The following is a 20,127-nucleotide window of genomic DNA, read 5'->3' on the forward strand; positions in this document are numbered from 1 at the left end:
ATTAGCGGGCATTCACAAGACACTTATTAATTGAGTGTCGATGGAAATTTTTTTTTGTTATTCAAAGTTTAATAATCTTAATTAAGTCTCTTGAGACTTTTCTTTATTTTTTTTTCAATGCAAGACAACATTAATTAACTCAGGAAAATAATTCAATGATGATAAATAATAAAGACGTGGAAAAATAATGATGAAAGTAATTATACGTGGAAAAAAATAAATGCCAGGTATCTCTACATAGTTGAAGAAAAAAATCTGAGCGAAAAGGAATTTTAGTTAATTATTTTTTTTTGCAAAAATTATTTAAAAGTTTTCCATTAAAAAAAACAACAAAGGAAAATTTTTCTTTTTTACGAAAATATGGAAAATTCCCAAAAATTTTTAAAAATTTTTCCATAAAATAAAAAAAAATATTTTTTTTTAATTTTTATTTAAAAAAAAATTTTGGAAAAATCCTAAAACTTTTCAATAATTTTTCCATAAAATAAGATAATAAAAATTTTATTTACAAAAAAATGATGAAAAAATACCAAAATTTAAAAAAAATTCCATAAAATAAAAATTTTTCAATAAAAGATTGATCAAAACTTTAAGTCAAACTTTTCACAACAAAAAAAAAATATTTTTAGAAAAAATTTGCATTTCCTTCCTCTTTTATTAAAAAAATCTTTTGTTTCTTCCTGTCTTCGAAGTTTTTCTATTGAAAAGAATACAAAAATAACTTTTCCATTTTACTTTGTTTGCAGGAAATTATAAAGTATTGCCGATAAGGAGAACTGTAACAACAATTGACGCCTGCAATATCGCATCTGCTATTCCCTTTCTCAGTAATCAACTATGGGGTAACGAACGATAACGAAATAAACTTGACAACAACAACAAAAAAAAGTCAATTGATTATGTAGCATGCAGTGCAAGCAAAAAATGTAATAAAAAATAATAATAATAAAGGAGAGAAAAAAATAAGAACGACGTGATAGAAAAATATTCAACAAAATGTAAATAATATAAAACAGTGAAAAATAGTGAATATGCACCAAGAAAATACGTTTCACGAAAAAAGTGTAGAAAGAACATTGATTGATCGTGATTCGTGGATTTGATGAAAAATATGTCAAATAAATTACATTTTTTGTTGAAATTATTCAAGTAAATGTTTTAAAAATTGAATGTTTTTACTAAATAAAATAAAAAAATTTAATTGGTGACTAAAATGCTGATTAAAACTGGAGAGATGAGACTTTTTAATGAATTTTATGATGAAAACAACGACTGTAAATTACTATTTCAAGAGTATCATAAAACTAGTGAAATAATAAAGTTTAATCGTGTTTAAACAAAGTAATAAAAAAAATATAAAATTATCATTAAATATGTGTCATAAATTATATCCGAATGTGTTGCTTGCCTTTATGGCATTTTCCATCAACTTCTATTACTGCAGCACGGTGGAGCAGCAACAAGAGCAGTATTACAGCAGAAACTTGAACATAAATACGCTGAGTCACGGCAACAGTACCTTCAGTCCGTCGACGCAGCAGTTGGCATTTGCCACGTCCAATACTCTGAGCCCACCTCCGGCAACGTCACCATCGTCGTTGTCGTCGTCAGACCAACATCATTATCGTCAACGTCAACAACTACCGCCCAGGGACACGGTCGAATTGCAATTTATGCGGGATAAATACAAATTATTGGATCATCTGAGTGCAAACAAAACGGCACTTTTTAAGAGTATAATTAAAAAACGTGACATTATAGCGATCGCCGAGGCATCACTGAGCGACGACGTCGATGGCGAGTTGCCCATAAATTTCGCATCGCGTCGGTTACTCATGGAAAACGTGGTAGCCGCAAGTGCGGCATCAAAATTTTCAATTACGCAAAATGCAAGTGAAATATATCCATCATCTGTGATAAATGACACGACGCAACAACACCCGACATCACTCTCGAACATCATTAATAATAATAGCAATGATTCCAGCATGTTTGATCAGACACAATTATGCGATGAGTTTGAGGATGAAAATTGCATCATTGATCACGATGTCGTGTGTGTCGGTGACCCGCAATATTGTAACTTGACATATGAGCAGTACACGGGTCTGTTGCTGGAATATATCACACCAACAACCTCTGAATGGATATTGATTGTATCCCATTCAATTGTATTTATTATGGGTTTGGTAAGTACTTTTTATGAATTTATGTCGTTTTTGTCACCTATCGTGCTAAGGCAAGTGCAATTCTGAAAAATGATTCATTTTATTTTAAATAATTTTTTAAAAGTAAAAATATTTTTTTTAAGTAAACCCAATTTTTTTATTAAATTAAAAATATAAAATAAAATAAATTAAAATTAAATTAAAACTTAATAAAATTAAATTAAAATATAGGTATTTAATATTTTATTAAATAAAAATAATTTCATTAATTATTTCCCTTATGATTTTTTTAAATAAAAAAAAATGTTTTAAGAATTTTTTTAAATAAGTAAAATAATAATAAATAATTAAATAAATAAAATTTAATAAATATAATTTTTATTTTATTTTTGAATTTTAAAAAATACGTAAAATGGACTAAAAATTTATGCAAAGTAGTGAAAATTTATTTCAATTGATCAATATTTTAAACAGTAATATTTAAAAAAAAAATCTAATTAAAATTCAAATAAAATTTTATTTTATCAAAATATTTAAAAAAAAAATTGAAGAAAAATATTTTTAAGTTAAATTTTGATCAAAAACTACTCCTTTATGATTACTTTTTATTTATCATCCCTTTTTCCTAACATATTACGATCTGAAATACAATAAAATATTTTTTAAAATTGTACTTGCCTCTTGTCTGATTTTTTTTTCACAAAATGTGGTAGCTGCCTCCCATTATAACGCGACGGGAATATAAATTTATGATTTGCCATAAACAAATTTTATTGCATTCAGATTTTCACTGTCTCTCTCGAATAAAAGTGTCGATTCAGTGCAAATATTATCATTAATAATAATAACATATCGCATTTGTTACACACAATTTAGTAACAACAAAGGGCAGTAACGAAATATAATTTTGAATTTAACTGCTTTTTTTGCTACAAATCTACAAATATTTGTTAAAATATTTATTTAAAGCGAAAAAAAAAGTTTAGTATTACGTTTTTAGTTACAGTCAGATAAATATTTCGAGTAAAATAGAATCTCGCTATTCAGTCTAAATTTTATTTGCATGTTCGAAACAACAAATGAGTTAGAGGAAAATATTTCAACGGAATTAAAATGTGTTGTAACATAGTTGTAACTAAAATATTTTGCAGGGGAATTCGTGTTATTGAAGTGAAGGATAGTGAATAATTTGGTTGCAAAAATATGCAGTGATAAAAATTTTTAAGGGATTTTTATAAAAAATTAAAAATAAATTTAATATATTTTTTTTGAGAATTTTAATAAAAATATATTCAAATAAAATTAAACAATTTTTGTCAAAATTAAAAAGTTATTTAATATTTATAAATTTAATAAAATATAACATATTTAATTTTTATTATATTTTTTAAAAAATAATTTATTTATTTATTTAATTTACAAAAATATATTTTTACGTTTTAAAAAAGGAAATTGTATGAAGTTGCGTAATATAATTTTTTAAATTAATTTTTTTCTCCAAGAAGAGAATATTAAAAAAGGACAAATCCTGCTAATTAAAATAAAATAAAAAAATATTTATTTATTTTTTAAATGAGATTTATGTTTTACGTATTGATAAAATAATATGTTTGTAACAATAGTCACCCTTTGGCAGTGAAAAATTACCATTCTCGTCACGCAAAAACATTCAACAGAAATTAATGATAAATGACAGAATTTTAATAAAACGTACAAAGTCATATTTAAGCAAATCCGACAATGTACTTTTGAGAAATTATTTTTCCATTTCATAGAAATTTAGTCTAAAATCCCAAAATTATCATGGCATGTGGTTAAACATGTTTTCGTTATGAGTTATGTCTCTCATGTGGATAAATTTTGAGACACGCATTTTCTGCCTGATTTATATCTTTGCTAATATTCCAAAATTTCTATGAAGACGCACATGTGGTGCCAATTGATTTCTTTCCGGAGAATCACAGCTTTTTTGCTAAAGTGAAACATTTTTTTTTTGCTTTATGTCTCAACGTGATTTACGTTGAAGCACATTTTTTCTGACTTGCAGTCAAAGAAAAAAGTATAAAAAAAATTATATAAAAGCGATTCTAGATAATCTATTTTTACATAATATACATACCATGTTTGCATTAATCCCGCATCCAATCCATTCAATGAAAAATCTTACCTTCTTGACTTACCTCCGGAGAATTTCTCGCTACGTGCAGACTCGCTAACAATACATCATCTTTAATCAAAACGGGATATTTATCTAAGAAATTTGAATATGCGGCGGTGTAAAAACTTCGATGTCGCAGTGAAAGTAAGTGAATGACTAAATGACATTATGTTTTCTCTTTGTTTGTTCACACATAATTTCTTCTGAAGCTCAAGCCCATTGTTTGAAGGGAAATTCATAAAATTCTTACGGGTAAAATCATAATTCATGAAAAATTATCACGTGCATGCGGTACGCTCAGGTAGAATTTCAGCGTGAACGTGAATAAATTAATCAAATAAGATTTTGTCGCGAGAAGAAAGGCAATTAGGCAAGTTTATTATGCGAAAAAGATAGACTGAAATAATATTCAATGAATATTCAGTTAATTCTCGAATGATAACGATGCAATGGGCTGTGGATGGAAATAAAATTGTGGCTGGATAAAGTCTATTGAAATGCGATGAGACGTTAAATTTGTAGCGAGCTGAGAATTATCTTTTGAATAATTGCTATTTTTTATGATAATAAATCAAAATCTGCTAATTTTCATTTAAATTATGAGGACAATAGAAAATTATGTAATTTTAGGTCGAAAATATTTTTTTCCATTGTAATGTTGAAAATAATATCGATATATTCAAGAATCATTGAAGTTTTCAAATTTGAGTGCCAATTAAAATTAAAAAACAAACAATAAATAAATCGAATATTGCGCCAAAACTTTCAAAAGGGCACTTTACAGAGATGGAAAAAAAATTTTTTCATGGATCCAATTTTTTTTTCTAATAAATTATTTTTATTTAATTTATTATTTTTTACTTATTTTAATTTATATTTTTAAATAAATTATTTGTCCAATAAAAAAAAATATAAAAAAATCATTTATCCTTAAAGACATGAAATTGTTAAAAACTGAGATATAATTTTATTAATTTTAAATAAAAAAATTTAAATTAATTTAAAAATAAATAAAATAAATTAAATTAATTAAAGAAGAAAAAAATTAAAAAAAAAATCTAAATTCATTTTTAAATTTTTTTTAGGAATTTAAATTAAAGTTCTATTTTAAATTTTTTTTAATTTTTGAAAACTTTCCAGAAACGATTTTTCCGCGATTTTCCATAACCGACACTCCATTAGATAAAATTGAAAGGTTTTTTTTTTGTTTTGCCTCAAAGGCTTTTATTGCATTATCAAACGTAACACACATTGCATTGTAGCACAATCTAAAACTCTTTCATCTCGAATCCAATTAGGCCTAAAAAAGCGAATCCTTTTTCAACGATTTTTTTTTTGTGTACTTTTGATAACCATCAAACAAAAAAGGAATCGCGAAATTCATTCGTTTACCGTTATTTTCATCGTTCTTTCACTTTATCCTATTCACATTTTTCTCTTTTGTCATTGCAGGTCGGAAATGCATTAGTATGCATTGCTGTCTACACGAATCACAGCATGCGAACCGTAACGAACATTTTCATTGTTAATTTAGCAGTAGCGGATTTTTTTGTGATACTTTTTTGTTTACCGCCAACAGGTGAGTAGAGAAGCGCGCGAGTGTCATTTCAATATTTTTTATGTGTGTTTCACCTACTTGCATAAACAACGTTATGTGGCGCATGTTTTTCCATTGAAACTTGAATTTAAATTGATATTTATTGATAACGACTGCGAGAGTTGTCGTCAGCACGCATATTGCGAGTAAAATAATAATAATAATGTTTTTTTGACACACATTCTGGGATTTACCTTTTTTATTAACATTATCTCACAAATTTTTATTTTTTTACAGTATTGTGGGACGTTACGGAAACGTGGTTCTTTGGCGAAGCCATGTGCAAAGTCGTGATATACTTTCAGGTAATTTATGTGATTTTTTTTTAGTTTTATGTGAAAAGGATTGCATTTTATTTATTTGGGAACCAGGCGTCTCCATTTTATTTTATTTTGTGAGTAATTTAACCGAAAAATGAAATGAAATCCCGATTATTATTTTGCAAAAAGCGGATATTTAAAATGAAATGAAGACAATGCCTCATTGATATGCACCTAAATAAATTTTCGGATATATTTTGTCTACTTTATAAATGTATGGTATAAATTTTCATATCATAATCATATAAAATAAAATATTTATTCGACACTGAATAAATGTATATTCGGCTCCACATTCCATGCGAAAATCGCTTTTGTGCGATCTAAGCAAGGATGTTGATAGGCAAATATTTTTTTTAAAGATGTTATCGTTTTACTTTGGCTCGAAATAAAATTATTCAAATAGGTATTAAAAAAAATTGAATTTTTTTAAAATTAATTTTAATTAATAATAAAATTTTATTTGATAGATTTAAAATAATTAATATTCAAATAATTAAATTAAAATAAATTATCTGGTGTAATAATTAAATAACATTTTTAAAAAAATAATAAAGCAAAAATTAATATTTTATTTCTTTTTTTTTAATTTTAACTATTTAAGTCAAAATGAAGCGTTTTAAAAAATAATATTTTTAGAATACAAAATATTATTTTTTTTTTAATAAAAACTTTAAGAATTAAAGATTTTTAATTTTATGAATTTAAGCTAAATTAAATAACATTTAATAAAAATTTGTGCCCATTTGTCTTTTTAAAGTTACACGCCTGACTCTGTCTAAGAATCTCCATGTAAAATGAAAAAGCCATGAGACTTTTTAAGATGCAAAAAGTCCCAAAAGCAATATTTTACTCTTCTTTAAGCCGTTACCAAAGTGGAAAGAGTACTTCTCTCATTCTATTATTTTAACAAAAGATCGTTTTGCTGTCAAAGACAGGACTTTATATTTAAATATTGACATAAATTCATAAAAGATGATGAGAAAATTCAGACATTACTAAGCATCACTAGAAAAATGGAAATTTCCATCTTAAATCAATTGAATCAATTTCAAGACCCCCACTCTCCCCACAATTTAAAAGCAGAAAAAACCACTCAATGTCATGCGAATATATTTATCTAAGGATAAAAACAAAGTGATGGCAACAAACAACACAAAGTCTATATTTACCACGCCGAGTGAGCAAATAAAGACAGAAGAGAAGAAAAAACACACAAGAGACATACGGGCTCCGATGTGATCTCATGTTTATTGTTCATTTAATTGTCATTAGTTGTCTAAAAGTTGCGGTTGGCGTGTCTGGTATGAACTCGTGCTAACGGAAAATCTGCAATAAACTGGTTGTCCAAACAAATAAACGAGAAATATAGGTCGATAATTGCTAAAACGATAGATTGACAGATCAAATTACGAACACTTTTAGCTATTTTTTTCTTCCTCTGGTTTGTCATGATAATGTCAAAATCTCTTCAGACATAAAAATACACTTAGGAGTAAAATGAAGCAAGAATTTACGACAAACAAAATATTTTGCGAGCCCAAAAGGAACGTAAATTCCTTTCAGATGTAATAAATGGCTCATGTTGTCAAATATTTTGCGAGTACAATATTTATTCAAGACAATGATGAGCTGCTATATATTTTAATTTTATGTGCCGAAACAAAAACAGGATGTCACAATTTGATCCCTTGGAATGGGATTAATAAAGTTGTTTGCAGATGCTATTGTAAATTTTTCAAATATCCTTCCGCATTTTATTAGAAGTAAACATGGCGATGCCAACAATTCGCTCGTAATAAGCCAGTAAAATTTTTAGCAAATTAATTTCCTTTTTCGTTTACTCATTCTGTGAATTTTCTTGATGTGCTTAAAAATGCTTGTCACATTCGACGAATGAAAAATTGTAAAATTAAAAGCTTTTTTTTGACATGACGAGTTAAAAAATAAACAAAAAAGGCAAAAAGTGACATGAATTTGTCAACAAAATTGAATGTTGCGAAACAAGTGTCTAGCATTTAAAATCCTTTTTGATAAATAAATATCAATATGGTTGGTTGGCGCACGACACAAAAAGTCGTTCAGTGCACGTGTTTGAAGTAAATTTAAAATTTGACGGAAATTCAAAAGATAATAGCGCATTTTATGTTTAAAAATTGTGTTCAAAAAATTTAAAATTTTTCTAAAAGTTTTTGATCTATTTTTTTATTTTTGGCATAATTTTTTTTTTTGATTAAAAATTTTATTGTAAAAATTAAAAAAAAAATATTTTAGGTATTTTACAAAAATTAAAAAGTAAAAATTTTATTTAAAAAAAAAATCAAATTTAAATTTATTATAAAAAAAATTTTTCAAAATTAATATAAATAAATTCATATTATTTCAAACTTATTAAATTATTTTTATTTTTTTTTTCATTAATTTTTTTTTACTAAATTTTTATTTTTTTTTTTAAATATTTGGTTTTGTTCAATTCTAGGCAATAAACTCTTTTTTTTTATTTGAATCAGATTTAAAAAATTATCAGATTTTCCATTTAATTTAATTTAAAATTTAATTGTTTTTTTTTCATTACAAAAAATATAACATGCGCGATTGTTTTTCATGAAAATTCTAAAAATAATAGACCTCCCACGATTTTAATTTTATTTTTAATCAAAACCTCAAATCTCGTTGTAACCGCAAGATATGCCAAATAATAGAAAATTGAATTACAAAAACGTGAAATATAGCACGTATACCTTTTTTTTTATAAATTATTATTTGTTTTTTTTTCGCCTTTTGTTTCTCATGTTATTCAAATTTCGCTTGTTTATTTAAATGCCATTATTTGCTTTTGAATTTTTGATGGCATTTTGATGTGTTGTAGATGTAACACATTTGTCGTTGAGTAACTCCACTTTCGTATGCATAACACCATTTATTTATTATTATTTGTCATCAAATTTAATATCCTTTTGAAATATTTTATTATTTTTTTTTCGCTCCGCGGTTCCTTCAGGCGTGAGAGTCAATCAAAAAACAAAATATCCAACATTTGTTATTTTTATTGCCAGAAACATTAAAATAACGACAACAGATTTTTTCGAAGGAAGTATTAGAAAAAAGTCGTGAACCACTGAATTGGGCACTAAAGAACTTTAGAATCACACAAGCTGTCAACATAAAACGTTCCGTGAATATTAATATTAACTTAGAACAAATTTTATGTGTTTTTGTTGAAGGTTCTTTTTAGGCAAAAAGGGATAAAAGGGTTCTTTTCAACAACACAACAGCGGATAAAATTATTATAAATAGATAAAAATAAAATGAACAAGATTATGAAAATCCCCTCGAGACGTATTTATTTATTTATTTTTAAACAGCGCTTCAGAAACTTGACGTTTTGCGGTTTTCTTTCAACTTTCAATGCCGTATCGCTTGTACGTCTTCGTCTTCCACGACAGGCGATAAAAAAATCAACAGCGTGAAACAGTCTACAGTTTTTTTCCTTTCTTGTAAAATTATCGCTCTTCCATTAAATTCTTCTCTCACAACAGCAAAAAGTTAACAAAAGCCATTTTCGGCTTATTTTTCTTCGTGCTCACCAGCAACGTGTTTTTTTCGTCGTAACGAGAAACATGGAGAAAAACGCGGCGTTACTAATAAATAACAGAAGAACATAATGAGGGATATTTAAATTTACAGCAAGAAAAAAGTAAATTAAAAGAAAAAGAAAGGAATGTTGCGCTGATTAAAAGGAAAAAAAACTTGTAGAAAAAGTTTTATATTCAGTTTAATTAGCTGGTTAAATCAAAAAATTATTTTTCCCGGAGAGATGTTCTAAAAACGGGCAACCGGAATTAACTGCCAAAACAACCATCATTCATCTTAATAATTAACTGGCATTAACGAACAATATATATTGAATTAATTTCCCATAAAATTTAATAATACTGAGGAACAATAAAATTTGAACGGTGATCAATCAAATATTGATTTACAGTGAAAGAAAGTAAGTCGCCCATTGGATTGAACAGGGGTAACAATAACCTCTAAGCTTGTCGTTAAGGCTTAACTAAATTTTAAACAACCTTGCAAACAATCCGAAGAAGGTTATCGAGTTTGTGTAGATGATTTGATAGAAGAATAAGGAGCTACCAAAGGCTCCGTTGGGAGCACAAAAGATCCATTTGGCGTTGAAGTGCAAGAAATAAAGCAGCAGTAACAGGTGCAGCGATGACAAATTCAGCCCAAGAAAAAGGGATTTAACCTCTTTTATAGATGAACATCATCAGCCCTTAAAGCTAATACATTCAGGAGGTTAATTAGACCCCTTACAAAGGATAATTTAATCTCTTGAGACTCTTCCTTGAGAGGTTCATTGAATCCCTGATGAAGCTAAAAAAGAAGCATCAAAAGGGATTAAATAAACCTCTCATAAAATCTCAAGGGACTAAATTAACTTCTCAAGGAACTATATTAACCTCATGAAGATGTTAGTTTTAAGGGCTGATAAGGTTCATCTCCAAAAGAGAAAGAGTTGGAATCTTAAGGGAATTAGAACGACCCATGAATATGAACAAACTGAAGTTGAACGTAAATAAGACGAAATGTATGGTGATAGGTACTGAATTAAATGAAAACGTATTGAATTTTGAAAACTGTGATATTGAAATTGTAAAGGAAACAAAATACCTTGGTGTGATAATTGATGACAAACTTAATTTGAAGAAAAACGCAGAGCATGTTAAACAAAAGATGGCAAAAATGGTTGGTTTTCTAAATAGAAACAGGAAAAAATTTCCACAAGAAACGAAATTGACATTATACAAATGCATGGTTGGAGCCCATATCGACTACTGCAGCTCAATATTGTACCTGAATGGAAAAGAAGAAATTAGAGGAATACAGAAAATTCAAAACAGAGCATTAAGAGTCTTGACGCATGGAAATATAGAAAGCAGTGTCAACAACTCTTTTTTAAATCTAAATCCCTCAAGGTTAATTAGAGGTCATTTTCTTTTCTTTTCAATCCACAAGGCGAATCAACACAATTCAAGGTCTCTGTGGGAGGAAGCAATCTTCCATCTAGAGACAAACTATGATAATCTTCAAAGAGCTTTAACGCCAACTATGATAACCACATGAACCAACTAACGTACGGCGCACCAACAGGCATCATCAAGTGGGTAAATGTTATCGTTTTAGTCACGTACTTGGAAGGGTTTTAGCGAACTTTTTTCTTTTTCTTTCTCTTGTGATTTACTAGAATTTCACAAGAAAAACAGCCAACAACAAAAAAATTGTAAAAAAAAGTAGATGACGTTAATGCATTGAACACAGGAGAAATAAACGAAACCGCCACCGTCACCATAACAGATATTGCGCTCAAGTGACTCCTTGTAAACGTAAAATGATAATCGTAATCATATAACAGAGTGAGATAGAGTGGGTGTAAAGTTACACAGTGTGTAACGGTATCATGTCTGTGGGGATCTAAATTTATTACAACATAATGTATGAACGGATCATTTCATGCTTATTGGATTTTGTTGTCGTGAAAAATGTGTTTATGTCAAAATTTACGCAAACATGCGAAAAATGCGACTCGTTTGTTTATCATGTCTGTCGATGAGTTTGTTATTGTCCTTTCCGCAAAACATGCGGAACAATCCGTTCATTTTTTTTTATTCCAGAAATAATGGAAAATCAGGAATTTAAGAATACATTAGACATAAATCACTTTGGTCCGTTTTATTGAAACTTTACTCTGAAAAACTCGTACAAAAAAGGTCAGAATGATAAATAAAGGCCGTGAAGAAGAGGGTGATCAAATGATGCAGAAATGCTTTTCTCTTCTTTTCGAAAATCCAAACCACAAAAAATTAGGACATATAAAGGAAAGATGTGACGAGACACTTTTTCTTATCTATCTCGGGTGTTTTTCTTCTTCTTCTTCTTCTGTGACCGCACATTTTGTTTTTGTTCTGAATATTTATTCGTTTATTGTGGCACCGCAACCACAACAACGACACACAAAAAAACACGGGTGGATAAGAAGAAAGTGTATCCAAGTGAGAAAGAACACCCGAAATACGATTTTCTTGGAAATAAAGGTGCTTAAATATCACCGCCACACATTATTGCCGCAATAAGACCAATATTGTACCTCGTTACGAGCAACATAATAACAAGACATTTCTTCATCATTTTCCTAACTTGAGGCAATCTTTTTCTCGTATCTTCTTTCATGCGTGTATGCATCTCCTTCGACATCTTGCCAAACACTTTTTTTCATTACGCGATACTACTTTGTCTTTGTATCTTTGCAAAAATTGTTTATGTCATGCAAAAAAAAAGACGAGAGATACGAAAAAAGAAACTATAATACATGATAAAAGGGTTATTCACATCACATCGCAATTTCCGTCGATATTAAATGTGTTGCTAGTTTTTTTTTCATCGTACATTTTTTCTTTCGTTGGAATTTTCTATGAGAATTTGCAACTTGTGCTTTATGGAAAATTCTTTGAATGTTGACGTTTGAAATGTGAAAATACTTTAAACAATTTTTCTATTATTTTTTCTTCTATGAGAATTCGAGAGACTTAACCGATAATCTCAAAAATAAACTTTTGTTTCATTAAATTTGATTTTATCTAATATTTGATCATTTTATCCACTTTTGGCGCCAAATTTTTGAAAAAAAAAATCGAATTTATTGAGGATTTAAGTTGAATATTTGAAGCATAGTTACGTCAAAAATCATTTTAAAATCGAATTTTTTTAAAGTTTTTACGCTAAAAGTGAGTAAAATGACCAAATTTTTATTCATTATAGACGAAAAAGTTTCAGCGCAATTATATTTTTAATAATTTTTTTAGTTTTTAATAATTTAGCGAAGATCAGATTGGGCTGTGGAGTTTTTATAAAATTTCAGTCAAGTCCCTCAAATTCTCGTTCCAATTAATTTTTTAAACTTATTCTTTATGATTTTTTTTAATTGGGAATTATTATTATTTTTTAAAAATTATTTTTTTCAATTATTTTTTAAAAACTAAATTAAATTAATTTATTAAATTAAAAGAATTTAATTAAAAATTTTAATTAATTAATAATTTAATATTATTTATTATTAATAATATAATTATAAATTAAATATTTAATAATTTTTTCAAAATATTTCAACTTCTATTACGATTTTTTATAAAAAAAAAAATATTAAGTATTTTTCAATTTATTTATTTTTTTTTTAATTCTAGGCCAATGACTTGTTACTCCAAGAATTCTTAACAAAACCGAATAAATCCTGATGAATTCTTTGAAAAAGTATAATTTATTCTCCAAAATAAATCATCTCTAGATTTATGATACCAGAAAAAAGCAAAATCCTCCATAAAATTGTTATTACAGCTGTTACTTCTATCCATTATTACACGATAAAACAATGGAAAACCAATAGTTTTATGGCAACAATGAATAAAAAATTCCCAGACAAAAATCCTTTTATATTTATGCTTTTATGGTACCAAGTCTGATTAAAAGCTGTTTTGAAATGTCTTTCTCTTATCTTTTGTTTATTACCATTATTGAGGAAAATAGACATTAATTTTTCGTTCCCAAAAAAACCACTACGCCATAAAATATTCGTTGTAAAAATAATCATAAATCTCCCAAAAGCTACTAATCATTATCTTAATTAAAATACGGAACAATAGGGAAATATTTTTTATGATCCCCAAACCCAAATTAATTGGTAAATTTCAGGAAAGGCTTAGGAAATTTCTTATTAAGACCTGAAAATTGTATTAATTACATCAACCTTATTAATCACTTTTCGGCTTTATTTTTTATCCGGTTAAATTCAAAAGTTAATAAAATTTTAATTGGATTCGACATAAATCAATATTTTTTCTTTCTACAAAAAAAAAAACAAAATAAAATAAAAATAATAAAAAAATTAAATAGTGAAAAAATGTTTAATAGTCCATCGAAAAAAATGTTTCGGTCAATATTTACCAATTAATTATTATTTGCTACAAACGGAATATTTATTTGAAAATTATTTAATTATCATTATACAGAAACACGTGTTGCACCTAATTGCCGTAAATATTATCGTGGTTGACATTTTCGGACATGATACCATTAAAATATCATGTTTTCCGTTAGAATCGAAGATTGCTCCTTCAATTATGTCGCAATAAATCAATAAATTGCGCACTCTGTAAAAGTCAATACAAAATTCGAGTGCCCTGTGAAGTAAATAAACTTGACGACGATTTTTTTTCTCTCTTATTTCTTTTTTTTTACAAGCACATATTTAATCTTTTATTCGTTTCGTTTGAATTTCAACATGAATTATTTGTCAAAATTTTCGTCAAATATGTCTCGTGGCAAAGTATTGGATTTTTTTAAGCTTTATTTTTTTTTCATTGAACATTTTTCGACGTTTTTGATTAAAGTGTCATGATGTGACGCACATTGACAGTTAGTGGCACTTTACCTCGCGTCGTCTTATTGTCAAAAAATGGAGGAAAATTTTTAATGCATGAGAGATTTGCTGATTGCCATAAAGCGACTTTGTGTGATTTACATTCCAAAATTAAGAAGGCAGTGTTTTTTTATTACTTTAATACTCGTTTTCAGGTTTTGATTTATTTTCCACCGCAAATCCAGACAAAAAAAATATTTTATGCATTAAAAATAACAAATGTGAGATGTGTGCGATTACACTTGTTATGATATGCTGAGCTGTCATAAAAATACATTCACTTCATTCCTCGAAGACATTTTGTTTGAAAATATGCCTTAATTTGATATCACATGAAGATTTTCGGAAAGAAATCGCTTGAAGATATGATTTTTGTTTGACAATTCAGCTGCTGTTTTTAAGTGAATGTGATCCTTAAAGTTGAAAATGTTGGCAGGAAGTACCTGTTGCTTCGAGCTATGCGTGTCGTCTGGTTGTCATGACATGAAAATTGTAAAATTTTAAAGTGAACGACTTGTTTATCTGAAATGTTTTTTTTTCACGTACATTGAAATTTGAAATAAAAACTCATGCATATTGATTTTTTGTGTCAAAATAAATGGAGACTCCTGGTCAAAATAAAAAAAATCATAAAATTTTAAAATTTAATAAAAAAAAATTCAATAGAATTTTCTGCATGAAAAAACTATCAACGGAGAAAAATTTATTGAAAAATTGTATTGTTAAATGTTCAATTTGTCAAAAAGTATTTAATTTAAATACCGTCAGTTTTCAGCTTTTATTCAACTTTTCGCATGATTTTTCTCATAGAAATTTAATTTAAAAATATAAAATTATTTTTTCTTGGAGTTTAATATTTTTTATTGTTCAAAGATATAAAAATGAAACCAAATATGAACTGCTATTTTTAGAAAAATATTTTTTAAATTTATTTAATTTTTTTCATGGATTTTTTTTCATTGAAAATTAATTTAAATTTATAAAATTATTTTTTCTTGGAGTTTAATATTTTTTATTGTTCAAAGATATAAAAATGAAACCAAATATGAACTGCTATTTTTAGAAAAATATTTTTTAAATTTATTTAATTTAAATAAGTTTTCAATTTTTATTTAACTTTTCATATGATTTTTTTTCATGGAAATTTAATTTAAAAAAAAATATTTAGAAATTAGAAAGTAAATTTTTTATAGTTTTAAAATAAAATCAAATGTGAACAAAAAACATTTAAATTTTAAAGAAATAATTTAAAGCTAATTAAATTAAAGCTAATTTTATTAATTTTATTTAAATAAATTTTATTTATTTATTTTTTTCATATTTTTAAATTTATGAGCAAAAAATCAATTTATTTTATGTACACGTAAAATTTTTATTCAATTATTTCAAAACAAAATACATTTTTTTATCTTTTCTTTGTCAATCGAGATAAAATAAGAAAGAATATTAATAATACATTTTCTCCCCCTTCGTCTCCGTTCATTGATTACAAAATTCTGATAAACTTTTAAAAAAATCTTGTTTTTTTCCTTTCCAGACTGTTTCAGTGACGGTATCAGTATTAACTCTCACATTCATTTCCATGGATCGCTGGTATGCCATTTGCTTTCCTTTGCGCTACAAACCGAAACCAGAACGTGCTTGGCGTACCTTGGGTGTCATATGGATCATTGCTTTTTTATCAGGTAAGATTATTGTGTCATGTTACCTACCGCGGCGTTCTATTTTATTATTTTATACATACATAGTTCATGATCATCAGTGAAGCAAGCGAAAAATTTGATTTTTCAATATATATTTTTTATGCTGAACGGCACAATGTAAAGAAAAATATACAAATTTTATTATAATTTACTACATATTGGCATCCGGTGGCGCGTCTTCGTTAAATGATATATGTCATCGCAAAACATGGGTTATATTCATGCAAATTTTTTATTCATATCACATTCATCGACGAAGAGAATAGATGCGCAATTATCCAAGTTTCTCCTTTTTCCCTTGTCTAATCATATCATGTCACAACATTATCTATTACAAGCAATATTGTTTGTCAGTGCGTTCATGACAATGATGTGCTTTGTGCATTTTAAGTTCATTTATTGATAAATTCTGTCGTCTCTTGAGCTTACATATTTTCCATTGAAATCTGCATCTTTTCTTCCTCGTTCGACAATTTTTTTTTTTTTTGTAAAATATTGGTAAAATACTCAAGTTTGTGGTTTTTAAGTTCTTCAACATGAGAGCAGGATGTGGTGAAAATGTAATGCATTTCCTACAAACAAAAATTCTTGAGATGCTTTTTAAAACATTTTTCGATAAAATTTGTCAAATTACAGAAATTTGTTTCTACAAAACCGATAAGTGGCGGAAAAACACGAAAAGCCAATTAAACGAATTTCTTCGATATTACAGAGAGGATTATCTTATGCTTAGGTTCATTTTATTTAGAAGTATCAGATTAGCAATAAATAAGAAAACCCACGGGACTGAGAAAGAAGATTATTGCTTCATAAAAATTGTTTAAAGCATTTTTCCTTTTTTTTTCAATGAGTTCTCTTCTTGCATCACCACGGCGATATCTCATGCGAGAATTGTAATTTTTATGATTATTTAACTGTTTTTTCCTCCTTTTCATCTTCTTGTACGTGTCGTCTGACAGTCTGCAACATTTTATCAATTAGATTCGATTAGATTCGTCTTTAGCTAATTCCTTTTAAAACGAAGAGGAAACGCATTTGTCGTCTTTTTATTTTATTTCTTTATTAAAAGCTTTTACGTGACAATAAGACTCGACGACCGAGCGATGTTACTTTGTTGAAGAAGAATTTTTCTTTTTTTTCCGTAATAACGTTCATAAAAATGAAACTTTATTGCGTGAAAATAATTTTATTTGTGTATATTATTTAACGTGAAGGGCAGAAGACGCATGAATTGTACGCGGATGAAAATGTTTGTGATAAAAATAATGAGGATTATACTCGTTGTGCATTTAATTTAATAAAGCACTAAGTCGTGAAAGTTTTTAAACGTTTAAGTGATTGAAAGGAACTTTTTATTCGCTCGTGTTGTTTATTAAAATTTAAAAAAATGCGATAAATTAAAATTATGACGCTTATTTATTCAAGTTTTGCGAAAAAATAAAATGTTAGATAAGAGCTTTAAATTTATCCGCAACCCACATTTTCAAAGAAAAAACAAGTGTAGGTTGGTGTTAATTTTTTTTATCAGAAAAAAATATTAAATCTGATGGAAATATAAGAACTTAATCTTATTTGGATTTGCTTGATTTCAATTTTAATTAAATATAATTTAATATTAATTAATAAGAAAATATTAATTAAAGAAAAAAAAGTAATTTAAATGAAAAATTTGCCGGCTGAATAAAAAAATGAAATTTTAAAATTTTTTCATTTTGAAAAAATGCGAGCAAAACTAAATCAAAAACTGTGTCAAAGCAATTTTTCAAATCTTGTCTAAATGAATAAAAATTTGTGTGTGTCTAAATTATCATTTTTAATCATTTTGCAACTCAAAACAGCCAAAAAATTAAAACTGAAAAAAATTTTTTTTCTTTGACACAGTTTTGTTTTCAAAACTAAATCAAGAGCAAAACTAAATCAAAAACTGTGTCAAAGCAATTTTTGACAAATCTTGCTCCAAATGGATAAAAATTTGTCCGAGGGCTCTAAATTATCATTTTTAATCATTTTATAACTCAAAACTGCCAAAAAATTAAAACTGAAAAAAATTTTTTTTTCTTTGACACAGTTTTGTTTTGAAAACTAAATCAAGAGAAAAACTAAATCAAAAACTGTGTCAAAGCAATTTTTGTCAAATCTTGCTCCAAATGAATAAAAATTTGTCAAAGGAGTATAATTTAACATTTTTAATCATTTTATAACTCAAAACTGCAAAAAAATTGAAACTGAAAAAAAAATTCTTTGACATAGTTTTGTTTTGAAAGTGTATGAAATTGCAAAATTGTCATGAGGAGTACGAAATTGTAAAATGAGGAGTACGAAATTTGAAGTGAGGAGTACAAAAAAGCGTAGATATATAACATCGAAATGCGGTATAGTATGTCGTTCTTTAGACGACTACTTTCTCTATTTTTTAAATTTCTTTAAAATTATTTTTTATTAATTTTATTATTTTTTTGTAGTCTTATAAATTTTTTTAATTAATTTAAAATTGTATTTAAAGTCAATATATTTATTTTTTTTTTCAAATAAATATTTATTTTTAATTTATTGCAAAAACAAATTGTTGAAACAAAAAATTATTTATTCAGTAATTTTTATATGTTTATTTTTCCGAGTAATTAAATTAATTGAAGAACCCTCATACGGAAATGAATATGTTCCAAATATAATTATAAAATTTAATTTATTTTATTCTATATTTATTTTGATAAACCCATAAATTCACTCAATTCTCTGACCATTCATTCAATTTTTCACCATTTTTTTCCTCAAAGGTTCATTAAAAGGTTAACCATTTTTTCCATTTTCCTCTTTTATCTTACAAAAAAAAAATGTTGAACAACCACAACGAAGCTCACAGAAATAAATAACGCCTTTTTTCCTTGTAAACAAAGCGTAATATAATTGTTCAACTTATTCTTTGTCTAACACTGCTTTATTGCGGCTTGCCCGTTTCTCGTTGTTTTAACTAACGATCAACTTTTTTTTCTTTTTTCTCACTTCTGTCTTTATTAGTATCTTTTGTTATTTTTTTTTCTGGAAAAGTTTTCACTTTTTTTTCATGGAAATATTTTAGTCCGATAATACATCTTTCGTCGTGTGTAAACTAATAATAATGATAACATTATAAAATTTATTATTACATTAAAATGAAAAGAAAAAAAAAGTGTGAAGTAAAACACATGAAGAAACATACTTTTGATATAATATTAAATTAATCGCTAAAACTGTTCATATAAAAGTTTCAAAAAAATAATAATAATAAATTGCAATAATAAAAAAGTTTCCTTTTTTCCGTCTTTTCGTTTCAGATATTCCCGAGTTCTTAGTATTACGAACAAAGCAGAGGGTAAAATTACGGTTCGGCAGTAAATTATTCACGCAATGCGCTGCAGAATGGGAAATTGAAGATGAACGTAGATACAACATCATTAAGTTGGTGTTACTATACGCGTGAGTATATTTTCATCGTTTTTCGTCACATACCTGAAAAAAGTACATCGTAAATAAATAACATTGCACACGTAAATGAATATTTTTCCGAAACACACATCTGTCGCTCGTTGTCGTCGTCGTCGTTATTGCACTTGCATATCATTCATGCAACCTAATAAAATGAGTAAATGAATAAAAATTAACAAGCGACGTAAAATATTTAATTTTGTGCTGATGCAATGTTATTTATGGGTTTTTTCGAATGTT

General features: G+C 27.0%; 1 protein-coding gene across 2 annotated transcripts in view; it reads left to right on the plus strand.

Annotated features, from left to right (window-relative positions):
• The first annotated feature begins 1,229 nt into the window (after positions 1-1,229).
• Positions 1,230-20,127, plus strand: part of LOC134837508 (orexin receptor type 2-like) — a 38,413-nt gene continuing 19,515 nt past the window's right edge. For both annotated transcript variants that reach the window (XM_063852888.1, XM_063852889.1), the window contains exons 1-5: positions 1,230-2,189; positions 5,779-5,905; positions 6,161-6,228; positions 16,257-16,404; positions 19,737-19,878. In XM_063852888.1, the coding sequence (XP_063708958.1) occupies positions 1,374-2,189; positions 5,779-5,905; positions 6,161-6,228; positions 16,257-16,404; positions 19,737-19,878 (1,301 nt within the window). In that variant the 5' untranslated portion in view covers positions 1,230-1,373. The remainder of the gene's footprint in view (positions 2,190-5,778; positions 5,906-6,160; positions 6,229-16,256; positions 16,405-19,736; positions 19,879-20,127) is intronic.

Source organism: Culicoides brevitarsis, chromosome 1, assembly GCF_036172545.1.
Source record: "Culicoides brevitarsis isolate CSIRO-B50_1 chromosome 1, AGI_CSIRO_Cbre_v1, whole genome shotgun sequence".
In the NCBI taxonomy this organism is placed as follows: domain Eukaryota; kingdom Metazoa; phylum Arthropoda; class Insecta; order Diptera; family Ceratopogonidae; genus Culicoides; species Culicoides brevitarsis.